The sequence below is a fragment of the Molothrus aeneus genome, chromosome 28 (genome assembly GCF_037042795.1).
Source record: "Molothrus aeneus isolate 106 chromosome 28, BPBGC_Maene_1.0, whole genome shotgun sequence".
NCBI classification, from domain to species: Eukaryota; Metazoa; Chordata; class Aves; order Passeriformes; family Icteridae; genus Molothrus; species Molothrus aeneus.
In genome coordinates this window covers 5,340,060-5,363,268 of record NC_089673.1, presented here as the reverse complement: position 1 = coordinate 5,363,268, position 23,209 = coordinate 5,340,060, and the positions used below count along the sequence as shown (strand labels likewise).

The following is a 23,209-nucleotide window of genomic DNA, read 5'->3' as shown; positions in this document are numbered from 1 at the left end:
GCGAGGGCACGGCCAGGGCAGGGCCGCGGTTCCGCCGCGACTCCCGGGGAAAAGGAAAAAAATCGAAATAAAAATCTGCAGGGAGTGGCTGGGAGGGTTTGGGGGCGCAGGGATGTTTGGGTTTGGGGGTTCCGGGGGTGCGGGGATGGGGGGGATGCTCGAGGTTCAGGAGTTTTTGGGGTTCAGGGGGATCCAGGGGTGCGGGGATGAGCAGGGATTGAGGGATGCTCGGGATTCAGGAGTTTTTGGGGTTCAGGGGGATCCAGGGGTGCAGAAATGTCGGGTTCGGGGGTGCAGGGATTGAGGGATGCTCGGGATTCAGGAATTTTGGGGGTCCAGGAGGATCCCGGGGGTGCAGGAATGTCGGGTTCGGGGGTTCGGGGGTGCAGGGGTTGGAGGGGTGCTCAGGATTCAGGAATTTTGGGGTCGAGGGGAATCCGGGGGGTGCAGAGAGGATTTGGGGCTGCGGGGATTGGGGAACGCTCGGGATTCAGGAATTTTGGGGGTCCAGGAGGATCCCGGGGGTGCAGGAATGTCGGGTTCGGGGGTTCGGGGGTGCAGGAACTGCAGGGACGCTCAGGACCCTGAAGCATTCGGTGCCCGGGAGGATTTGGGGGTACAGGGAGGGTTTGGGGGTGCAGGGATGAGCAGAGAGCAAGGGGATAGGCGGGACCCAAGGGATTTGGAGGTTCAGGAATGCAGGGATTGGGGGAAAAGCGCAGGAATTGGGGGAAAAGCGCAGGAATTGGGGGGTTCACATCTCCACGATTACCTGGGGGATGAACTCGGGGATTTGGAGTTTCAGGGGTGCAGGAACTGGGGAGAAATACACCAGAAATGGGGGGGGGGGGGGGAATGTGCCAGAATCGAGGGTTCGCATCTCCAGGAGAACTCGGGGGTTTGGAGTTTCAGGGATTGCAGGAACGGGGGTGAAACGCGCCGGGATCGGGGTGAAATGTGCCGGAATTGGGGTGAAATGCGCCGGGATCGGGGTGAAATGTGCCGGAACTGGGGGGAAACGTGCCGGAATTGGGGTGAAACGCGCCGGGATCGGGGTGAAATGTGCCAGAATTGGGGGGAAATGTGCCGGAATTGGAGTGAAATGCGCCGGGATCGGGGTGAAATGTGCCGGAACTGGGGGGAAACGTGCCGGAATTGGGGTGAAACGTGCCGGAATTGGGGTGAAATGCGCCGGAATTGGGGTGAAACGTGCCGGAATTGGGGTGAAACGTGCCGGAATTGGGGTGAAATGCGCCGGAATTGGGGGGAAATGGACCGGGATCGGGGTGAAATGTGCCAGAATTGGGGGGAAACGTGCCGGAACTGGGGTGAAACGTGCCGGAATCGGGGTGAAATGCGCCGGAATTGGGGTGAAATGCGCCGGAATTGGGGTGAAACGTGCCGGAACTGGGGGGAAACGTGCCGGAATTGGGGTGAAACGCGCCGGGATCGGGGTGAAATGCGCCGGGATCGGGGTGAAATGCGCCAGAGTTGGGGTGAAACATGCCGGAATTGGAGTGAAATGCGCCGGGATCGGGGTGAAATGTGCCGGAATTGGGGTGAAACATGCCGGAATCGGGGTGAAGCCCCCCAGAATCGGGTTCAATCACCCCAGAACGGTGTGCAGCCCCCCATAACCGGTGTGCAGCCTCCATAATCGGGTTCGAACACCCCATAACCGGGTCCAAGCCCCCCATAACCGGGTTCGAGCCCCCCATAACCGGTGTGCAGCCCCCCATAACCGGGTCCAAGCCCCCCATAACCGGTGTGCAGCCCCCCATAACCGGGTTCAAACACCCCATAACCGGGTTCGAGCCCCCCATAACCGGTGTGCAGCCCCCCATAACCGCTGTGCAGCCCCCCATAACCGGGTTCAAACACCCCATAACCGGTGTGCAGCCCCCCATAACCGGGTCCAAGCCCCCATAACCGCTGTGCAGCCCCCCATAACCGGTGTGCAGCCCCCCATAACCGCTGTGCAGCCCCCCATAACCGGTGTGCAGCCCCCCATAACCGGGTCCAAGCCCCCATAACCGGGTCCAAGCCCCCCATAACCGGTGTGCAGCCCCCCATAACCGGGTTCAAACACCCCATAACCGGGTTCGAGCCCCCCATAACCGGGTCCAAGCCCCCCATAACCGGTGTGCAGCCCCCCATAACCGGTGTGCAGCCCCCCATAACCGGGTTCGAGCCCCCCATAACCGGGTCCAAGCCCCCCATAACCGGTGTGCAGCCCCCCATAACCGGTGTGCAGCCCCCCATAACCGGGTCCAAGCCCCCCATAACCGGCCTCGAGCCCCCAGCACGGGCGCTCCCCGCTCTCCGGCGGTGCCGGCGCCGGGCCCGGGGCTCCGCAGCGCGGCCGGGGCAGCGCTCGGGCTCTGCCGCATCCCCGGCGTTGCCGCGGCAACCGGAGCGGCCCCGCCGCCGCCGCTGCCCCCGGGGCCGCTCCCGCGGCTCCACCTGCGCCCCGCGGCCCCCGGCGGGGTCAGCGCGGGGTCGGCAGAATTAATGAAGGCGGGCGCTAATGAGGTGTCGGCGGCTGTTGATGCTCTCCGTGTGTCGGGGGCACTCGCGTTTCCAGAGCTCATTATGGGCTGCAATTAGGCTGCGGCACCGCCAGATATTGAGCTCAGCTTTTTGGGGGTTTTTTTCTTTTTTTTTTTTTTTTTTCTTTTTTTTTTTTTCTCCTTCCACCCTTAAATTAGCATTTTAATAACGCCGCTGCCGAGCGGGGAGAACAACACCGAAATTGGCCGTTTTTCACGGGGAAAAACTTCCCGGCTCGAGTTAATGGCAGAGTTGTGAGGGAGAGAGGGGGAAAAAAAAATAAAAAATAAAAATGAACCTTTCCCGCCTATCCCAGCGGGAAGGGGAAAAAAAAGGGGGGAAAAAATGAAATGAAATGAAATAAAAAAGCGGGAGCGATTTTTATTTGGTTTATCGCACGCTCCGGCTCCGGAATTCGCTCCGAGGCCGATGATTTTCGGCTTTTTCGGCTTTGAAGCCGCGCCTCGATGCAGAGGAGCGGGCGGAGGAGTCGGAGCCGCCGCGGGCGGGTTTGGGGCCGTTCCACCCACCCCGAACCCCAAATCCCAAATCCCCGGGGAAGGCAGCGGGGTGCGGATCTGGGAGCAGCAAGCGCCGGTTCCGGGATGGGTCCGAAACAAAATCGGATCCAAAACCCGATCAAAAATCAGATCCAAAATGCGATTCGAAAATCAGAGTAAAAAATCGCATTTAAAAAAATCCGATCAGAAATCCCATTAAAATCCCATTAAAATCCCATTAAAATCCCATCAAAAATCGCTTTCCAGACAAAACCCCGGGGTCGCTTCCCCCTCCAAGAGTCATCGGGATTGTTCCCCGAGATTCCCTGGATTTGGGGCAGGGAAAGGGGATTTGGGGACAAGGCGGGGAGGGCGATTGGGAAAGGGGACACGGACACGTCGCAGCTTTAGGGGGAATTGGCAGAACCGCCCCTTTTCTTCCTGGATTTTCAACCCAGTCCCAGTCCCAATCCCAATCCCGATCCCGATCCCGATCCCGATCCCAATCCCAATCCCGATCCCGATCCCAATCCCGATCCCAATCCCGATCCCAATCCCAACCGCTTCCTTTTCCAGCAGAATTCCCGATCCCGGTTATTTGGTGATCCCAAATCCCCTGGGATTGGGAATTTTGGGATGTGGGGAAAAGGGGAGGGACCCTGGGGACGGAGCTGGGAGAGGGGCCTGGACTGGGAGAACTGGGAGAACTGGGAATGGGGGAACTGGGAGAACTGGGAATGGGGAACTGGGAGAACTGGGAGAACTGGGAATGGGGGAACTGGGAATGGGGAGAGCTGGGAGAACTGGGAATGGGGAAACTGGGAGAACTGGGAATGGGGAAACTGGGAGAACTGGGAATGGGGAGAGATGGGAGAGCTGGGAATGGCGGAACTGGGAGAACTGGGAATGGGGGAACTGGGAGAACTGGGAATGGGGAGAGATGGGAGAACTGGGAATGGGGAAACTGGGAGAACTGGGAATGGCGGAACTGGGAGAACTGGGAATGGGGAGAGCTGGGAGAACTGGGAATGGGAGAACTGGGAGAACTGGGAATGGGAGAACTGGGAGAACTGGGAATGGCGGAACTGGGAGAACTGGGAGAACTGGGAATGGGGAACTGGGAATGGGGGAACTGGGAATGGGAGAACTGGGAGAGCTGGGAATGGGGGAACTGGGAGAGCTGGGAATGGGGGAACGGGGAGAGCTGGGAATGGGAGAACTGGGAGAACTGGGAATCTCATTTGGGAATCTCATCCTTGCCCCCCATCCCTGAATTCCCTGCTCCCGGAATCCCTCGGGATCAATTCCCGGGGCTTTCGTTCAATCCCGCATTTACTGGGGGCAATTCCCAGGAATTCCAGCCATTTTAGGGATCCCGAATTCCCTTTTCCCCTTCCATAAAACCGGGATTTTCCCTCCTTTTCAGTTGGAAAAGGGAATTTTTAAAAACTCGGGAATAAAAGGGCAGAGCCAGCGGGATCAGGGGGATTTGGAGCTGGGAAATTCCCATTTTCCCCCCAAATCCAGGCTCCCCCCCATCCCGGATTTCCCACCACTCCTTTTTTGGTTTGTTTTGGGTTTTTTGGTTTGTTTTTTTTTTTTTTTTTTTTTTTTTTTTGTGGGATCGTTTTAAACTCGGGATTTGTTTGGGATCTGCGGGAAGGGCTCGGGAATTCCGGGAATTCCACGGATTCCAGAGGGAACAGGAGCCCGGGGATGTCGGGAATGCGCAGAATTCCCGCCGGGATTTGGGGCCAGCCCCGGGAAAAGGAGCCCTGGGATGTTCTGGGATGTTGTTCTGGGATTTCTGGGATGTTCTGGGATTGTTTTTTCCCCCCGCAGTTTCTGCGTTTCTCCCGTGGTTTTCCATGGAAAAATTCCCGAATCTGCCGGCAGGGGTGGGTGCGGACGGAACGGAATGGAGGCGGAACGGAGAATGCAAAATAGAAAACAGGAAACAGAAAGTGTAAAAATTACAATATAATATCTGAAATTTAAAAATTTTTAAAATATAAAAAGTATAAAGTATAAAACGGAAAATGTAAAATATGAAAAATATATATAAAATGTAAGAAAAGAGTAAAATATAACATATAAAATGTAACATATAAAGTATAAAATATAAAAATATTTGAAAAGAAAATATAAGCTATAAAACATAAAAAATAAAAAATATTTTAAAAATGTAAAATATAAAAATGAAAATGTAAAATGTAAATATAAAAGTAAAAAAAAAAAAATGTAAAATGCAAAATGCAAAATGCAAAATGTAAAATGTAAAAAATCAAAAACTAAAAAAAATTGAAAATTTCGATTTAAAAATATTTAGTGGGAATTATAAAATGCAAACTACAAAGTATTAAATATAAACTGTAAAATCGAAAATAGAAAAGCAATGGAAAATCTCCCATTCTGTGGAGCACATCCAGGAGTGAATGGAATTCCCAGGATCCAGGAAAATCCGGGAATTTCTGGGCCAGGAAGAGCCCCCGGAGCCTCCCCCAGCCCCAAACCCCGAATTTCTGCTCAGCCCCGGAACAAATCCCGGAGAAAAATCCCAGTTCAATGCGAGGACCCAGGAATCCGGTTTATTTTCCTGTGTATTTATTAATTCTACCATTTATTAAATTAAATTACTATTTATCACTGTTTTAATTGTAATTTTATTACTTTTAAATTTTATTTATTATTCATTATTTATTATTCTTAATTTTTCTATTATTGATGAACACGAATTTCCCTCTTTGTTTACCTGTTTGTTTAGTAATTGATAATGAATTAAAATTCATTTACCTCTTTGTTTTCGTGTTTATTTGCTAATTTATAATGAATTAATAATTAGTGGGTTCTTGTACCTGTTTATTTACCTGTTTGTTCAGTAATTGATAATGAATTAATTAACATTTATTTATCTGTTTGTTTACCTCTTTATGTATTAATTTATAATGGATTTAAATAGCTGTTTATTCATTAATTAACATTAATTTACCTGTTTGTTTACATGTTCATTTATTAATTTATGATCAATTTATTTCTCTATTTTTATTAATTAATTAACATTAGTTTACCTGATTATTTATTAATTGATTAACATCAATTTACCTGATAATTTATTAATTTGCAAGTAATTTCCTTCCCTGTTTTTTTATTAATTTATCATTAATCCACCTCTTTATTTAATAATTAAGAATTAATTTAGAATCGATTAATGCCCCTATTTATTAATGAATCCTTTTATTCCATTAATTAATAAATTAATGACATTTATTAAATTAATTCATTTTCCCAGCCGAGGCTCACCCCTGGAAATTCCCCAGGCGCTGATCCCAAATCCCTCCCGGTTTTCCAGGATCCTTTGGGATTCCCAGTTCCTATGGAAATGTGGGAACATCCCGGAATTCCTGGGAATCCCAGCCCCGATTGCCGCCGCATTCCTGGGGCTCACCCCGGGACTCCCGGCTTTTCCTGGAGAGCCGATCCCGGAATGGGCGAGGGAATCCCCGCGGAGGGAGAAATCTGGGGTGGGGATCGGGGGTGGGCAGGTGAGGATGGACGGGGAGAAATTCGGGATCCGGGATCAGGAATGCGCAGGTGAGGCCCCGAGTGGGGAAAATTCGGGATTTGGGATCAGGAATGCGCAGGTGAGGCCCCGAGTGGGGAAAATTCGGGATCCGGGATCAGGAATGTGCAGGTGAGGCCCTGAATGGGGAAAATTCGGGATTTGGGATCAGGAATGCGCGGGATTCATTCCTGAGGATGAGGAAAATTCGGGATTTGGGATCAGGAATGCGCAGGTGAGGCCCTGAGTGGGGAAAATTCGGGATTTGGGATCAGGAATGCGCAGGATTCATTCCTGAGGATGAGGAAAATTCGGGATGCGGATTTGGGGATGCGCAGGTGAGGCCCTGAAGGTTGGGCACAGTTTGGGATCAGCCTCGTCCCTGTCCCTGTCCCTGTCCCCATCCCTGTCCCCATCCCCATCCCTGTCCCTATCCCTGTCCTGGGGGAGACTGGGAATGACCCGGAGTGACCAGAGGTGACCAAAGGTGACCAAAGGTGACTGGGGGGTGATCAGGGGTGGTCAAGGTGTGACCAGAGGTGACCAGAGGTGACCGGGGATGACCAAGGGTGACCAGGGGATCACTGGGGGGCGTCTGGAAGTGACCAGGGCTGACCAAGGGTGACCAAGGGCTGACCAAGGGGTGACCAAAGGGTGACCAAGGGTGACCAGGGGATCACCGGTGACCAGGGGGTGTCTGGAGGTGACCAGAGGTGACCGAGGGATGACCAGGGTTGATCGAGGGGTGACCAAGGGGGTGACAGAGAGGTGACCGAGGGGTGACCGAGGGGTGACCAAGGGTGACCAGAGGGTGACCAAAGGGTGACCAGGGAGTGACCAGGGGGTGACCAAGGGGTTACCAGACGGTGACCGTGGTGTGACCGCGGTGTGACCGGGCGGTGACCGGGGGTGGCCGCTGCCTTCCAGCTGCCGCCACCGCGGCGCTGCCGCCGTTCCCAGCGGGATCATTGCGGGCACCGGGCGCAGCTGAGCCCGGACCGAGCTCATCCCGCGCCGCCTCCGGGGACGGAGCGGGGCGGGGAGCTCGGGGCCGCTCCCGTCCCCGGATCCATGGAAATGCCGCTAGATGTCACCCCGCGCCTTCGGCTGCCGGGCGGGAGCGGGAATTCTCTGCCGGCGCTTCCCTCTCCCGGTTTTACCGGGCAGGGATGCAGGGAATGAACGGGTCCCGGTTTTACCGAGCAGGGATGCAGGGAATGAACGGATCCCGGTTTTACCGGGCAGGGATGCAGGGAATGAACGGATCCCGGTTTAGGGCAGGGATGGAGGGAATGAACGGATCCCGGTTTTACCGAGCAGGGATGCAGGGAATGAACGGATCCCGGTTTAGGGCAGGGATGGAGGGAATGAACGGATCCCGGTTTTACCGGGCAGGGATGCAGGGAATGAACGGGTCCCGGTTTTACCGAGCAGGGATGCAGGGAATGAACGGATCCCGGTTTAGGGCAGGGATGCAGGGAATGAACGGATCCCGGTTTTACCGGGCAGGGATGCAGGGAATGAACGGATCCTGGTTTAAGTCAGGGATGGAGGGAATGAACGAGTCCCGGTTTTACCGAGCAGGGATGCAGGGAATGAACGGATCCCAGTTTAGGGTCAGGGATGGAGGGAATGAACGGATCCCAGTTTAGGGTCAGGGATGGAGGGAATGAACGGATCCCAGTTTAGGGTCAGGGATGGAGGGAATGAACGGATCCCGGTTTTACCGGGCAGGGATGCAGGGAATGAACGGATCCCGGTTTAAGTCAGGGATGCAGGGAATGAACGGATCCCGGTTTAGGGCAGGGATGCAGGGAATGAACGGATCCCGCATTCCCACAATAATCCTGGAGGAGGAATCGCTGGGATGGGAAAAGGGGAGCAGGGCCAGGAATTGGATGTGGGAATGGGGTTTTGTTGGGATTATGGAATTCCAGGATCGAGTGGGTGGGAAGGAGCTCAAACCCCATCCCACTCCCAGTCCTGCCATGGGCAGAGACTCCTCCCGCTATCCCAGCCCAGCCTGGCCTTGGGCACTGCCAGAGATGGGAATTCGGGATGGGAATTCGGGATGGGAATTCGGGATGGGAATGACTCTTCCCTTTTCCCGAGTGAATTCCCGGTGTGTTCTCCTGACAGGGGTTTCGGGAACGCGGCATTGGCCCCTTTGGGGTTGTCACCCTGCACCTCCCAGATCCACGGGCCCGGGATCCCTTGGGATCAGCATCCCCGGGGTTCCTGGGATCAAACAGGGCCCGGTTTCCCTGGAAGTGCCGCAGGAGCACCGGGGCAGGGTCGGTTTCCTCATCGGGGATCAGGCCCTGATCCAGCCCCAACAATTCCACCATTCCCTGACCCCATTCCAGCTCCCGGTGCCCAGTTTTCCCGGGAATGCCGGGCCGGGAGGGCGCCAGATGGGATTTTATAGGAGCCGCTATTCCGTGGTCGGAGCCAGCGGGCGCCGCGAGATTAATTCCGCGAAATTAATTGGGACAAGATTGAAAAGGAAATTAAGGCGCAGCTGAGTGAACATTCCCAACCTTTTCCCTCCTCCTCCTCCTCCTCCTCCTCCTCCTCCTCCTCCTCCTCCTCCTCCCATCGCTGCCTCTCTCTCCTCTTCCCGTATCCGGAATTTATGGGGAGAAGCCCCCGGGCTCCGTCGGTTCTGAGCGAGGGATTCGCCCCTGGAGCCGCCGGAATTCCTGCCGGGATCGCGGGGTGTGGCCCCGAGCTGATCCCGGCGCCGCCAGCCCCGGATGAACGCGGCCCGGGGGACCCCAGCACGGGCAATTCCCCAAACCCCCAAATTGGGAATCCCCAAAAATGGGGAATTCGCAGGTTTCCAGAGCGGGGTGCAGGATCAGGACGGGGAGCTGCTCCTCTGACTCCAAAGCAAGGCCCAAATAGGCCCTGATTCCAGTAAAAACCAGTAAAAACCAATAAAAAACAATGAAAACCCAGCAAGGTCCAATAAAATCCCCTCCTGACATCATTAATTCACTTTTTAATCTTAATTTTTGAGTGATTTTAGCACCTTTTGGCCTTGAAAATGAGCCCGAATCCCAAAAAATTCCCACTCCTATCTCATTGAGGACGTGGACGAAGCCGCCCCGTTGGAAACGGGAAATAGAACGGAAAATGAGCCAAATTCCCAAAAAATTCCCAAAAAATTTCCCCAAAAAATTCCCAAAAATTTCCCCAAAAATTTCCCAGAAATTCCCCCCAAAAATTCCGTCTCCTACCTTGCTGAGGATGTGGATGAGGTCGCCCCGTTGGAAGGAGAGCTCGTCGGGATTGTCCCCGCGGCAATCCCACAGTCCCTGGTAGTAATTGGAATAATCCCAGCCGGAATTTTCTGGGAAAAAGGGAGGAGAAAAGGGGTCAGGTTGGTGAGGGATTCATAGGAACGGGATCACGGAGGTGATTCCAGAGCCAAAAGTTCTCCTGGAGCTTCTCCGGGGTGGGAAAGGCCCCCAAATCCATCGGGAATGTTGAATTCTGAGGTTGGGAAATGTCGGGAATTCCACGGAATTCCATCACGGGCTCGCTGGCTGAGGGGTTGGTGCTCCCCAAAGAGTTTGGTCCCAGTTTCCCAGGAATCCCTTTCCCAGGAATTCTCATCCCAGCCCCTTTCCTGCTCCCCAGAGGGACAGGAGGGTGTTGGGAGCATCCTGGGAATATCTGGGGGGATCCCGGGGGGGTTGGATCCCAAAATTCCTGTGGGAAAATTCCTGTGGGAAAATCCCTCCCTGGCTTTTTAGGGATAAAAATCCCACTAAAAAAAAAAAAAAATCCCCAACACCTCCTTTATCCCAGGAATTTTGGGAGATGTCTCACATCGGGAAGAGTCTTCCCAGGTGGAATTCCACCAGTGGGGGAGGAGTCAAATCCCAGGAATTCTCCCGTTCTCCACATTTTCCACAGCCCAGGATGCTCCAGGGCGGCCGAAATCCCAAAATATTCCCCCCATCCATATCCTGGGGATTGTTTGGATTGGGATCTCACCCTCCTCGCTCCCGAAATCCTCCTGATCCTCTGGGAATGGTGGCTCCAGCTCCTCACCTGGGGAGGGGAAAAAAACAGTGGAAAAATCCAGGGAAAACAGAGGAAAAACCAGGGAAAATCCGGGAATGTCGCAGCTGCTGCAGGCCCAGGGCTCCGAGAGAATCCTGGGAATAAAAAATTCCCAGAGTGATGGTGGGGACAGGAGGTACCGAATGAGATTTTGATGGAAAACCAAAATTGCTGTGGGCACCGGGAAAGAGAAATCCCTGAATTCTTGGGGAAAAGAAATCCGTGGGAAGAGAGGAAAAGGAAATTCCGGAGGGGGAAATTCCCGGCTGGGAACGCGAGGGAGGAAGGAGGAATTAGGGAGGAAGGGATGGAAGGAACGATCCCGGGAAAAGGCAGATTCCAGAGGGGCTGGGAAGGCTTGGAAAAACGGGAAGGGAGCGGAGCTGGGTGGAGCATCCCGAATTTCCGTCCCCATCCATGGAAAACCTATTTCCCATCCCACGGACACCCCTGCCTGCTCCTTGTCCCATCCCCAGGCACATTCCTGGAGGATTCGGAGCTGGGAAATCCAGGAATGGGATCCATGGGGACAAGAGCAGCCCCTCCCCACCATCCAGGGCTTTTCCTGGGATCAAATCCGATGGATCCAAGGGTTTTCCTGGGATCAAATCCGATGGATCCAAGGGTTTTCCTGGAATCGGGCCTGGAAGTGAAGCTCGCTCGGCCTTCCCCACCCCACCCAACCCTTGGGTTCTCCAGGACGGAATCCAAAAGGGAAAAGCTGGAAAACTTTGGAAAATTCCACTTCTCCCTCCCACCCCACTTTTGGGATCCTCATCCCGGGGGTCCGGAGCCGCCGGCGCATCCCGGGAAGCTCCGGAATCTCTGCGGAGCCGAGTTTTTAATGGAGCAATTTGATTCAATTTTCCAGTCGATAAAATTCCCCGGCAGCGCTCGGCGCTTCCGAACGGACACCTTCACTCCTGATTTAACATTCCCATCGAATCCTTCCCGGGAAATTGGAAAAATTTATCACCTGTGAAATTTTATTTGGCCTCGGCCGCGTCTGTTTTTGTAAAACTTCATTAACGCCGAGGAAATTATCTCTCCGTGGCTTTTCCCGGTTTTTTTTATTCCCGTCTCCCGGGTTTTTGGGGTTTTTTTTCTGTGTTTTTTTTTGGTCAGGAGGTAAAGGAGGGAGAAGGGTGGGATTGGGGATTTTCCTGGGGTTTTGGGGGGTTTGGGATGGAGGAAGATCCCAAAAGTTCCCAAGATGAGGAGTTGGGTTATCCCAGGGAAGCTGGGAAGGCTAATCCGTGGAAATCCATGGAAATCCATGAAAAGGCATGGAAGTCCATGGAAATGCATGAAAACCCATGGAAGTCCACGGAAATGCATGAAAACCTATGGAAATCCATGGAAGTCCATGGAAATCCACGAAAAGCTATGGAAATCCATGGAAATTCATGGAAACCCATGGAAATCCATGGAAAACCATTAAAACCCATGGAAATTCATGGAAATCCATGGAAAACCATTAAAACCCATGGAAATTCATGGAAACCCATGGAAATTCATGGGAAGCCATGGACATCTGTGAAACGCCATGAAAATCCATGAAAATCCATGAAAACTCTGAGGGCTGCTCCACCAGAATCCCTGGGATCTGAAATTCCCAGGAAAGCGAGGTTTGGATTTGGGAGGTCCATCAAAAGCTGGGAATAAAGAAACGGGATAAAACCCTGGAATTTTGGGTGGGTTAAAAGCAGAGACGCGGGAACGGCGCCGGTGTGGGAACAGTCGAGGTTTCCTTGCGGTTTTCCAAGAAAAAGTTGGGAATCTGGGAGCTCACCTGGCATCACCTCATAGATGTCATCACCTTCCAGCTCCGGCTCCTCCGGATTCAGGGCGGAGCTTTGGGAATTGTTCATGGAATCGGAGCTGTCCCGGTCCTTGGAGAGCTCTTCCTCCTCCTCCTCCTCCTCCTCCTCCTCCTCCTCATCCTCGTCGCAGGGAATGGTCAGGGAGCTCAGGTCTGCCAGGAGGGAGGGGGAAAAGGGGGTGGAAAAGTGGGAATTCCCCCGATTCCAGAGGGGTGGGATCGAGATTCAAATCCCGCACCAGAGAACAGGCAAGGAAAAACCCAAGGAAAAACCCAAGGAAAGACGGGAAAAACCCAAGGGAAGATGGAAAATCCCAGGAAATAGCCCCAAATTCAGGGATGAATCCTGAAGGGACACAGCCGGGGGGTTCCGGAGGGTTCCAGAAGGTTCCGGAGGGTTTCTGGAATTCTCTCTGCCTCCATCTGGAGCAACTCCCCACAAATCCGGGCGTGGGTGGATGGAAAGCCCCGATCCAGGTGGGACAACGCTTCCCAAAGATCCCGAAAAACCGGGAGCCGCTCCAGACTCACCCCTGAGGAGGAACCGGATCTGCTCCACCCAATCCTGGGCCTCGGCCGGGCTCGGAGCTGTGAACTGCCAGGAGAATCCGTTATCCCGGGATTATGATCTGGGATTTGGGATTTGGGATGAGGGGGACAGGGATCCGCCATTCCCAGCCCTGGGGCACCGGGAAAAGCCATTCCCAGGGTTTATCCACCTGCTCCAAGTGGGAGCGGAGCACAGCCAGAATATCCCAGGAAAGCTGGAAAACCTAATCCATGGAAACCCATTCCCGTTTCTCGCCCGATATTTCCATTTCCCCTCCAAAATTCCCTTTTTCCCCCCAAAAATTTCCATTTTTTCCCCCCGAAATTCCCATTTTCCCGCCGTTTCCCACCTCGTAGGAGCGTTTTCCGGGACAGAGCAGCTGGAAGCAGCATTTTTTCCGGGAATCTTTCCGGAGCTGCGGATCCAGGCGGGCCTGGTAGCGCTCGATGGGAAAGGAGCCCTTGGGCTGCTTGCCTGGGAAAAGGGAATTGGGCAAAAATTGGGATTTTCCAGCGTTTTTCCCCACCCCTGGATGCGGCTCAGAGGGGGTTTCATCCATGGAAGGAAACCGAGGGGAGTGGCTGGAAAATTCCGGGAAACGGGAATGTCCAGAAAATCCGGGAAAGGGGAATGGATGGAAAACTCCGGGGAGGGGGAATGGCCAGAAACTCCCCTTTGCTCCAATGGGAAAAACCCCAAATCCCGCTGGGATTTCCCCTCCCAGGAGCTGGGAATTGCAATTTTCCGTGGTCATTCCCAACTTTTTTGATTCCAAAAGCTGGGAATTCTTTCCCCACTCACTTTTCTCGCTGGCGTAGTAGAGGAAATTCCGCTGGGTGAGGACGCACCAGCGCTTGTGCCACTCGGAGCCGAAGAAGCTGGGCTCTGGAAAACAGGAAAAAAACGGGGAAAAAAATGGGGGAAAATGGGAAAAATCAGGAAAAATCAGGAAAAGCAGGGAAAAAGGCTCCATTTTACTCCTTTGGGATGTGTTTCTCATGGATTTGACGCAGCCAGGGAACGCGTTTGGGGTTGAATCTCTGGGAAATGTTGTTCAATCAGAAATTAGCGGGAGTTAAGCCAGGCCTAACTCCGAGCTGAGCTCAGGGAAAAGCCAGGAGCTGTTTCTGCCTCTTCCCATCAATAATTCCTGAGAAAATCCCATTAGGGGAGGGAATAATTTGTGGCTTTCACGGGAAAAGGGAGATAAGGCCGAGGCTGATTCCGAGCCCGGCTCTTATCTCCACATTAAACGTGGCATGATCCCGAATCCCTGGAGCTTTTCCCGGCTTTTTCTCCTCATTAGTTTTGCCCTCCAGGCCTGGGCCGGGCTTAATTTAATTCCAGGATTTAATTTGGATGCTCTGGAAAAGGGAATGAGCCAGGCAAGGCGTTGGAAAAACCTGGAAGCTCCTGCCGGTGGAAATCCGTGGATTTCCTGACTTTTCCTGGGTTTTTTCAGGCTGGAAATTCGGGATTTTCCCAAATTTTCAGGTGGTAGCCCTGGATCTTCTCCTGGAATTCCAGGTTTTACCTCGGGATCTCTTCTCCAGGTATCCTTGCTTCAAAATATTCCCGGAATCCTGGATGGGCCGTGGGATCTCCTCCAGGCCTGCAGGGAGCAGAGCAAAGGAAAACCTTGGAATTCGCCATTCCCATTCCCACATTCCGAGGTTTCCCGCCCCTTCCTTTGGGGAAGCAGTGTTGGGGGTGGAAATCCCAGTTTTTCCCAATCCTGCTGATATTCCCAGCATTGGGAATAGGGAACGGGGTCTTGGAATTCTGGGATTCAGTGGGATGGGGCTGGAGCTGCCCTTTTTCCCTGGAATCTGGTTGGGTTATGGACACGGAAAACCCAATTCCCATGGAGGATCTGCCCATGGAATCTCATCCCAGAGCCCGGAAGGGCTCTGCCGTTCCCAGCTCATCCCAAAAAACCTGGGAATCCTGGGATGGTGGGCGGTGACCCTGGACGAGCTTTAGGATCCCTTCCGTCCCAAATTATCCCCTGATAAATCCACATAAAAGTGAAAAACATGGAGATAAAAATATAAAAATATAGAAATATAGAAATATAAAAAATATAAAAATATAAAAATATAAAAATATAAAAATATAAAAATATAAAAATATAAAAATATAGAAATATAGAAATATAGAAATATAAAAATATAGAAATATAAAAATACGGATCCCTAACTTGAAAATCCCTGGAGTTCCTCCCCTGCTCCCCAATTCTTCCCTAATCCCAACATTCCAACCCCGGCCCTGCCCGGCCGAGCCCTCCCTGATCCACAATGAGCCGGAAAATCCTAAATCATTCCCTAATGGAGCGTCCACCCCATCCATCAGCGGGCGGGAATTCGTCCCCATTAATTCCCTAATCCATGATAAACTTCCCGTCCTTTCCTGTCCGCGCGGGGACTCCGTAAATCCCGACTTCTGCTCCGGCTCCACCGGAGCGTTCAGGTGTGCTCCGACCATTCCTCGTTAGCCCGACGGCCTCATTTTCCCGGGAATGGCCTTGGAGGCCTCGTTTTTCCGGGAATGGCCTTGGAGGCCTCGTTTTCTGGGAATGGTGAGGCCTTGGAAGCCTCGTTTTTCCGGGGAATGGCCTTGGAGGCCTCGTGCTGTACGCAGAAAAACTTGGGAATTCTGCAGGCAGCAAACTTGGGAAAAAGTCTGGAATTCTGGGAAAACTTGGGAATTCCAGAGGCAACAAATCTGGGAATTTTAGGCGTGGCAAAACTCAGGAATACCAAGGGCAGCAAACTTGGGAATTCCGGAGGCAACAAATTCGGGAATTCCAGAGGCAAGAAACTTGGGGTAACTCCCCACAGCAGGGCAAATCCGGGGAGGGGGGGGGGGATCCAGCATTTTTTGGGATTCTGTCCAAGATGACGTTTAGCCGGGCCAGGGAACAGCTTCCATAAATCCCGGCTCATCCCGGGACGCCGCGGAACGCCAGGATCAGCCCCCGCATCCGGCCGGGAAGCGCGGCCGGGGCTCGACCGCGTCTTCTCCCGTGTTCCCGATAAGGAGCTCATCCATCAGGGCCGGGGGGAAGGCAGAAGGGCGGGAACGGGGTTGGATTTATCGGGAATGTGTCATTCCCTCCACACGCCCCGCGGGATAAATGGATCCTCCATCATCCCCGGCCGCTCCGCACCTGCGGCCGCGCGCGCTCCGCGCTGACCGGAGCCAAGGATTTGATGGATTTTCCCCGACTTTAATGAACGTAAACAAACAAAGGAGAGAGGGAAACATCAAATAATTCCCGTGACAGCTCCCAAAAGGAGCCGGGAGAGTGGGAAGCGCTTCCCAAAGGGAGCCGCGTTTGATGTGGGACCGGGATTTGTAAACAGCGGCAGCTCCGGATCGCGCCTTATCCAAATATTTCCCTTTCCCAGCGCCGGCTGAAAGTCGGGATTGACGGCTTTGGACTCTTCAACTTTCAGCTTTCACCCCGCGGCTCCGGAGGGAGGGAGAGCCCACCCCCCCATTCCCGCTGGAATTTGTTCCCTGATTTCCCCTTGGAAAAGCTGATGTGGGGCAGCTGGAGATCCGACTCCCAGAGCTGCTTTCCCCCGGCATTCCCGGTTTTCCAGAGGGTCCCAGGCCCCTCCAAGGACCTCTCAGCCCCAAAGGAGGAGGGAGGGGGCAGTGACCTCAACTCCTGCCGGGATCTGTTCCCTAATTTTCCCCCTTGGAAAAGCTGACGTGGGACACCTGGAGACCAAACTGGTCCCGCTCTCCCTGCTCATTCCCGGATTTCCAGAGGGTCCCGAGCCCCTCCAAGGACCCCGTGGCCCCAGATGGAAGCAGCGGAAGAGGGAGAGAGGGAATGGGATTCATTCCCAATCTCCCCATGGAAAAGCTGATCTGGGGCACCTGGAGATCAAACTGGAGCCGCTCATTCCCAGTTTTCCAGAGGTTTCCCGTTTTCCTCTGCTCACTGCCCTCATCCATCCCATCCCTGTTTTCCATCTGGGTCAGGAGCTGCTCATGGGTCAATCCCAGGGGGATGAAGCTCCCCCAGTCATGGATGAACAGGATTTGGGAAGCTGAGCCTTGGGAGCAAATCCCAAATCCCGGTGGGATCCTCCTGCCCACCCACCCCCTTTTCCTCATTCCCAACCCCGGGAATTTTCCCTGGGGCAGCAATCCCAGGGAAAATCCCAGATTTTAGGGAGCTGAAGGTGTCACACAGTGGGAATTCCACCTTTAATCCCGAGTTCAAATTCAGGAATAATGGGAAGGGAATGAAAGGACCTTCCTGCCATAAATATCCCGGGAATTCCCACCGGGGCCCTGGGGTTATATCCCGGCTCTTTAAAAGCGTATCCCAAGAAAATCAAGCACCTCCATCACCTTCCTGGGAATATTTACGGCCTCTGGGAAGGGCCGGCCAGCAGAATTCCCACGTGGAATTCTCCAGGAGCCAGCAAAGGTCAGCGCAGGGACGGGCGGGGCTGAAGGATTTCCCTCCCGAGATTCCGGGGCCGGGAGATCCCAACCCTGGAGCTGCTCCCGAGGGATTCTCCCGGGGTTTGGGGTCGCGTCCCGGGCCAGGAATTCAGGGAAAGGCCGTGTCATTCCACGATTTTGCCACAAGGAAGCAGCAGAAGCTCAGGATTGGAGCCGGGAGAGGGAGCGGCCCCGGTGGGAGCAGCAGCGGGGGGCTGGGATCCCAAATCCCAAATTTCCCATCCCAAAAAGGGGCTGGGAACCCCGGCTGGGATCCCAAATACCAAATTTCCCACCCCAAAAAGGGGCTGGGAACCCCGGCTGGGATCCCAAATCCCAAGTTTCCCACCCCAAAAAGGGGCTGTGCTGATCCCTAAAATCCCCTGTCCCAGGGGAGTCCAGAGCCTCACTTTTCCCCAGTTTCAGGGCGGCAATTCCGTCTCCAGTTCCTGCTGGGAATTCCAAAGGAAGCAGGGAGGAGGTCGGCAGGTCCCTGTCCCCATCCTTGTCCCCATCCCTGTCCCTTTTCCCGTCTCTATCCCTATCCCCATCCCAGCGCCCCCAAACGCCTTTTCCCTGGTTTTAGGATGGCAGTTCTGAGCCCCGTTCCCACTGGGAATTCCATGGGAAGTGGATGGGGGTTGGCAGGTTCCTGCCACCATCCCTGTCCCTTTTCCCATCCCATCCCACTGATCCCATCCCATTGATCCCATCCCCTCCCACCCCATTGATCCCATCCCATTGATCCCATCCCATCCCATTGATCCCATCCCATTGATCCCATCCCATTGATCCCATCCCACTGATCCCATCCCATCCCACCCCATTGATCCCATCCCATTGATCCCATCCCATCCCATTGATCCCATCCCATTGATCCCATCCCACTGATCCCATCCCACTGATCCCATCCCATCCCACCCCATTGATCCCATCCCATTGATCCCATCCCACCCCACTGATCCCATCCCACTGATCCCATCCCACTGATCCCATCCCATCCCGGTCCCCTCAAACGCCTTTTCCCATTTTTGGGGTGACAGCTCCGAGCCTCATTCCTGCTGGGAATTCCATGGGAAGTGGATGGGGGTTGGCAGGCCCCTGTCCCCTTTCCCGTCCCTTTTCCCATCCCATTGATCCCACCCCATTGATCCCATCCCATCCCCAGTCCCCCCAAACCCCTTTCCCCATTTCTGGGGTGCCCCCTCCGCGCCCCATTCCCGCGGGAAGCTCCAGCCCCGCTCCCTCCCTCTCCTCTCCCTCTCCTGACCTCATCACTTTTCCCCCCCCCTCTCCAAAAGTGCTGAGCGCGGCTTTCCCGGGAATTATTTATCCGCGGGAGAAATGATTAAAAAAATTATTGGGAAAAAAAGGGAGATAAAACAAAACATCGATCGCCGGGGCCGCATCCGCCTCTGGGAGCGCTGGGAAGTGACAGCGGATAAAGGATGGCGGGGCCGGAAAAACAGGGAACGGCGTTTTTATGGCAGCTCGGGTTCCCACAAAGCCATAAATCCGGGATGTGGTGGGTCGGGAGAAAAGCTCCGGATGGGGAACTTTGGGCAGGAGTGAATCCAGGTGGGATCAGAGCTCCAGGATCCCAAAATCCAGGTGGGATCAGAGCTCTGGGATCCCAAAATCCAGAAGGGATCAGGGCTCCAGGAGTCCCAAAATCCAGAAGGGATCAGGGCTCTGGGACCCCAAATTCCAGGTGGGATCAGGATTCCAGGACCCCAAAACCTCAGCTGGATCAGGGTTTTGGGATCCAGGGGGGACATTGGGACCTTATCCCTAAATCCTGGTTGGATCAGGGCTCCCAGACCCCAAAATCCAGGTGGGATCAGGGCTCCAGGATCCAGGGTGGACTTTGGGCCCTAACCCTAAAATCCAGGGATTTGGGATTGAACAGAACCCCAGCAATGGGATCCCATGGGAACGCAGCCCCTTCCCAGCCCGGATCTGATCCCAAACTTTCCCCTCGGGGCCGTTCCCTCATTCCCTGGGAAGGGAGGGACGGGAACATCACCGGGAATTTGTAACGCGGATCTGACATTTATGGGAAATTGGGAAAGTGAGGATTTTATTGCTCTCTCCGTCAAAACCCGCGGCTCCATCCGAGGCCCGGCAAATGTAGGATCGATATCCCGGCCTTTAATATCATCCCAGAAAACCAAAAAAAAAAAAAAAAAAATCATTATCCCGTTATTTTTATTATGGAGTTACGGCTGAAAAATGGGACTGGGGTGGTTTCCATTTCCTCGGCGTTTTTTACGGGGCTTTTTTTTTTTACGGGGTTCTTCCCTTTCCTGCTGCCTCTGGATCAAATCCTGCTGGGATGGGAAGCAGGATCCGGGTGGGGATGGGAAGGGCCTGGCTCTGCTCCAGGATGGGATTTTGGGAGCCCCGGAGTTCCAGGATGGGATTTTGGGAGCCCCGGAGTTCCAGGATGGGATTTTGGGAGCCCCACATCTCTGGGATGGGATTTTGGGAGTCACAAATCTCCAGGATGGGATTTTGGGAGCCTTGGGGTTCCAGGATGGGATTTTGGGAGCCCTGGGGTTCCGGGATGGGATTTTGGGAGCCGCACATCTCTGGGATGGGATTTTGGGAATCCCAGAGATTCCCTCAGCTCTGAGATGGGGATTTTGGGAGTCCCAAATCTCCAGGATGGGATTTTGGGAGCCTTGGGGTTCCGGGATGGGATTTTGGGAGCCCCAGAGTTCTGGGATGGGATTTTGGGAGCCCCACACCCCTCCTGAGCCTTGGGAAGACAGACTCATCCCCACAGAGTCCCAGGCTGGGAGAGGATTCCCACCGGGACAGAATTCCCGGTGTCCTGCCGGGGCCTTGGCGGTGTCACCGCTGCTGTCCCCATCTCCCTGCCAGGCACTCCTGGATTCCCGGGATTTATGGGATTTATGGGATGGGGGAGCACCAGGGCGGCCAAATCCTCAACTCCACCTCGGAGCCGGGATGAGACGGATCCGGGACGGTTCCTGGGATCCGTCCCATGATCCCAGCTCCCATTCCAGATGCCGGGAGCTGGGACTGGGACCGGAAATCCCAGCCTGGAGCACATTTGGGACTTCCTGTCCCTTCCAAATCCACACTTGGATTCCCGGGATTTATGGAATGGGGGAACACGGAGCCAACACCTCCGCCTCGCTCCGGAACCAGACGGATCCAGGATGGTCTCCGGGATTCATCCCACGATCCCAGCATTTCCCAGCCTCCCCCGGGGTCCCCGGAAGGCCGGGATCAGGGCGGTGAATCCCAGCCTGGAGCAGCATCCCGGCAATCCCCGGGAATCCTCTCCGTGCCCTCCTCATTATCCCATTCCCAGCGGGAAGTTCTGAGCTCCTTCCCGGCTCCTGCTATAAAAAAGTGATGGATGGCCGGGAAAGCTCCGGGAGTTCATCCATTCTCCCATTAAATTTCCCTTTAATTGGTCCCGGAGTCAATCAGGAACTCGTCGGGCAGTGAATTAAGGAAACGAAAAAGAGGGGGAAAAAAATCCACGGAGAGTGGGGGAGTCTTTGTGCTGTTCCTGGGTTAAAAGTGCTGGATTTGCTCCCAGAGGGGCTGGAATTCCACGCCGGGAGGGTCCTGCATGGATTGAGGGATCTCCAGGAGCAGGGAATCCACGGAGTGCCGCCAAATCACCAAAAAATCCTTGGAAAACACGAGGAAATCCGGGCGGGAGCGACAATAAAGCGACGGGAGAGGGACGATGGGAAGGGTGGATAACGAATCCATGACATTCCCTGGGACTGGGGCGGCATTCCCGCGGCATGGAAAACTCTGGGAATACACAGCGGGAATTCCTGGGCTGGTGGGAATGGGCAGGGGCAAAGCCAAGAGCAGCACCTGGAGGCACCTGCAGACCCATCCCGAGTTTTCCGGGAATACTCAAGGAAGGACCAACTGACCGTGGAGAATTCCTAAAATTCCTTTGGAAATCCGGAGAGGGGAAAGCCGGGATGGGCCATTCCAGGGCCATTCCAGGGCCGTCCCCGTGGGATTCCAACTCCTCCATCCCTTTGCCCACGGATCTAAAGTTTGGGATTGACGCGTCCCAGCCCGGCCTGAGCCAGGGCAGGATCTTCCCTTGGGGAATGTTCTTCTGTTTCCCATTTCCCCTTTTTTTTTTTAATGGAATTTCAGAGTGGGATCAAACCTCTCCCTGCCCCACACCCACATTCCCATCCCAAGCCAGGGCGGGGTTTTCCCCTCCCAGAATGTTCTTCTGTTCCCCACTTTCCCCGTTCCTTATGGAATTTCAGGGGACGGGATTAAACCGTGTTCTCTTCCCCATTTCCCCCGTTTTTTTTGTGGAATTTCAGAGTGGGATCAAACCTCTCCCTGCCCTACACGCCTCCCACCCCTTCCAACCTCTCCATCCCTCGGGAACACCGGGATCAGCTCCGTTCCCCCTTCCAGGAGCGCTGGGATCGGCTCCATTCCCCCTTCCAGGAGCCCTAAATCTCCTGGCGGGAGATTTACGATTCCCATTCCCGTTCTTTACTGCAAATCCAATCGGGCAGTAATGGTGGAACACGGGAACGCCGTCACCCAGGGCTGATGGCTCCCATAAAACCGATGTCATTCCAAACGGATGAGTTTATAAACGGGAACAAACCCTCGGCGCTGACAGGAACATGAAACCCATTCACCATTTAAACGCTTCCCATTTTTTATCCTGAGGATTCGCGGCTGCCGGGGAACGCGGAGCGCGGCCGCGGGCAGGGGACGGGCTCGGGATCCTAAAGCCGGGCTTAAAATCGCCCTGGACCTGCTCAGTCCAGCAGGATTGATCCATTTCCCGCTTTGGAAAAGCCCCCGGTGACCCCAAGGTGTCATAAGCCCCAAAATCAGCCCTAAAACCAGCCCCAAAACCAGCCCTAAGACCAGTCCTAAAACCAGCCCTAAAACCATCTTGGGTCTCAGCATCCAGCAGGATTTATCCCTTTTCCACTTTGGAAAAGCTCCCCATGACATAAACCCCAAAAGCTTTTTGGAGAAGCTCAAAGGTGTCATAAACCCCAAAACCAGGCCTAAAACCAGGCCTAGAACCAGTCCTAGAACCAGTCCTAAAACCAGGATAAAAACCAGCCCTAAAACCAGCCCTAAAACCAGCCCTAAAACCAGGCTTAAAACCAGCCCTAAAACCATCTTGGGTCTCAGCATCCAGCAGGATTTATCCCTTTTCCACTTTGGAAAAGCTCCCGCTGACCCCGACGTGTCCCAAATCCCAAAACCAACCCTAAAGCCAGCCCTGAAGGCCGCCCTGGCCCTGCCCCGCATCCATCAGGATTTGTCCCTTTCCCGCTCCGGAGAGGCTCCGGGATCATCGCCGTGGCGACGGGCGCGGATCAATCCCCGCTCCAGGTGTGTTTGGATTGCTCCTGACGGAGATTTCCCGGCCGCTCCGGGGCCCTTTCGGCACCTCCTCATTTCCCCGAGCAAATATTTGTGGGATATTGTCCTGGAGCTGAGGCGAGGGGGGAAAAGGGGGAGAGCTCCACCTGCTCCCAGAAATCCGTGGTGGTTTTCTCCCGGGATACTTTGCTGGGAAACCAGGGAAAATCCCAAACAGGGAACGGTGGAAAGGTTTGGGATGGAAGGGCCTTAAATCCCATCCTGTTCCCACCCCATTCCTGAGGGCAGAGACAATTCCCGTTGTCCCA

General features: G+C 54.1%; 1 protein-coding gene across 1 annotated transcript in view; it reads right to left on the bottom strand.

Annotated features, from left to right (window-relative positions):
• The window catches only part of SKAP1 (src kinase associated phosphoprotein 1), a 64,373-nt gene that overhangs the window by 5,187 nt on the left and 35,977 nt on the right, over window positions 1–23,209 (bottom strand). The window contains exons 5-11 of the mRNA XM_066566686.1: window positions 14,590–14,667; window positions 13,857–13,940; window positions 13,405–13,529; window positions 13,037–13,100; window positions 12,476–12,658; window positions 10,615–10,671; window positions 9,852–9,964 (exon numbers count right to left, since the gene is read on the bottom strand). Of these exons, the coding sequence (XP_066422783.1) occupies window positions 9,852–9,964; window positions 10,615–10,671; window positions 12,476–12,658; window positions 13,037–13,100; window positions 13,405–13,529; window positions 13,857–13,940; window positions 14,590–14,667 (704 nt within the window). The remainder of the gene's footprint in view (window positions 1–9,851; window positions 9,965–10,614; window positions 10,672–12,475; window positions 12,659–13,036; window positions 13,101–13,404; window positions 13,530–13,856; window positions 13,941–14,589; window positions 14,668–23,209) is intronic.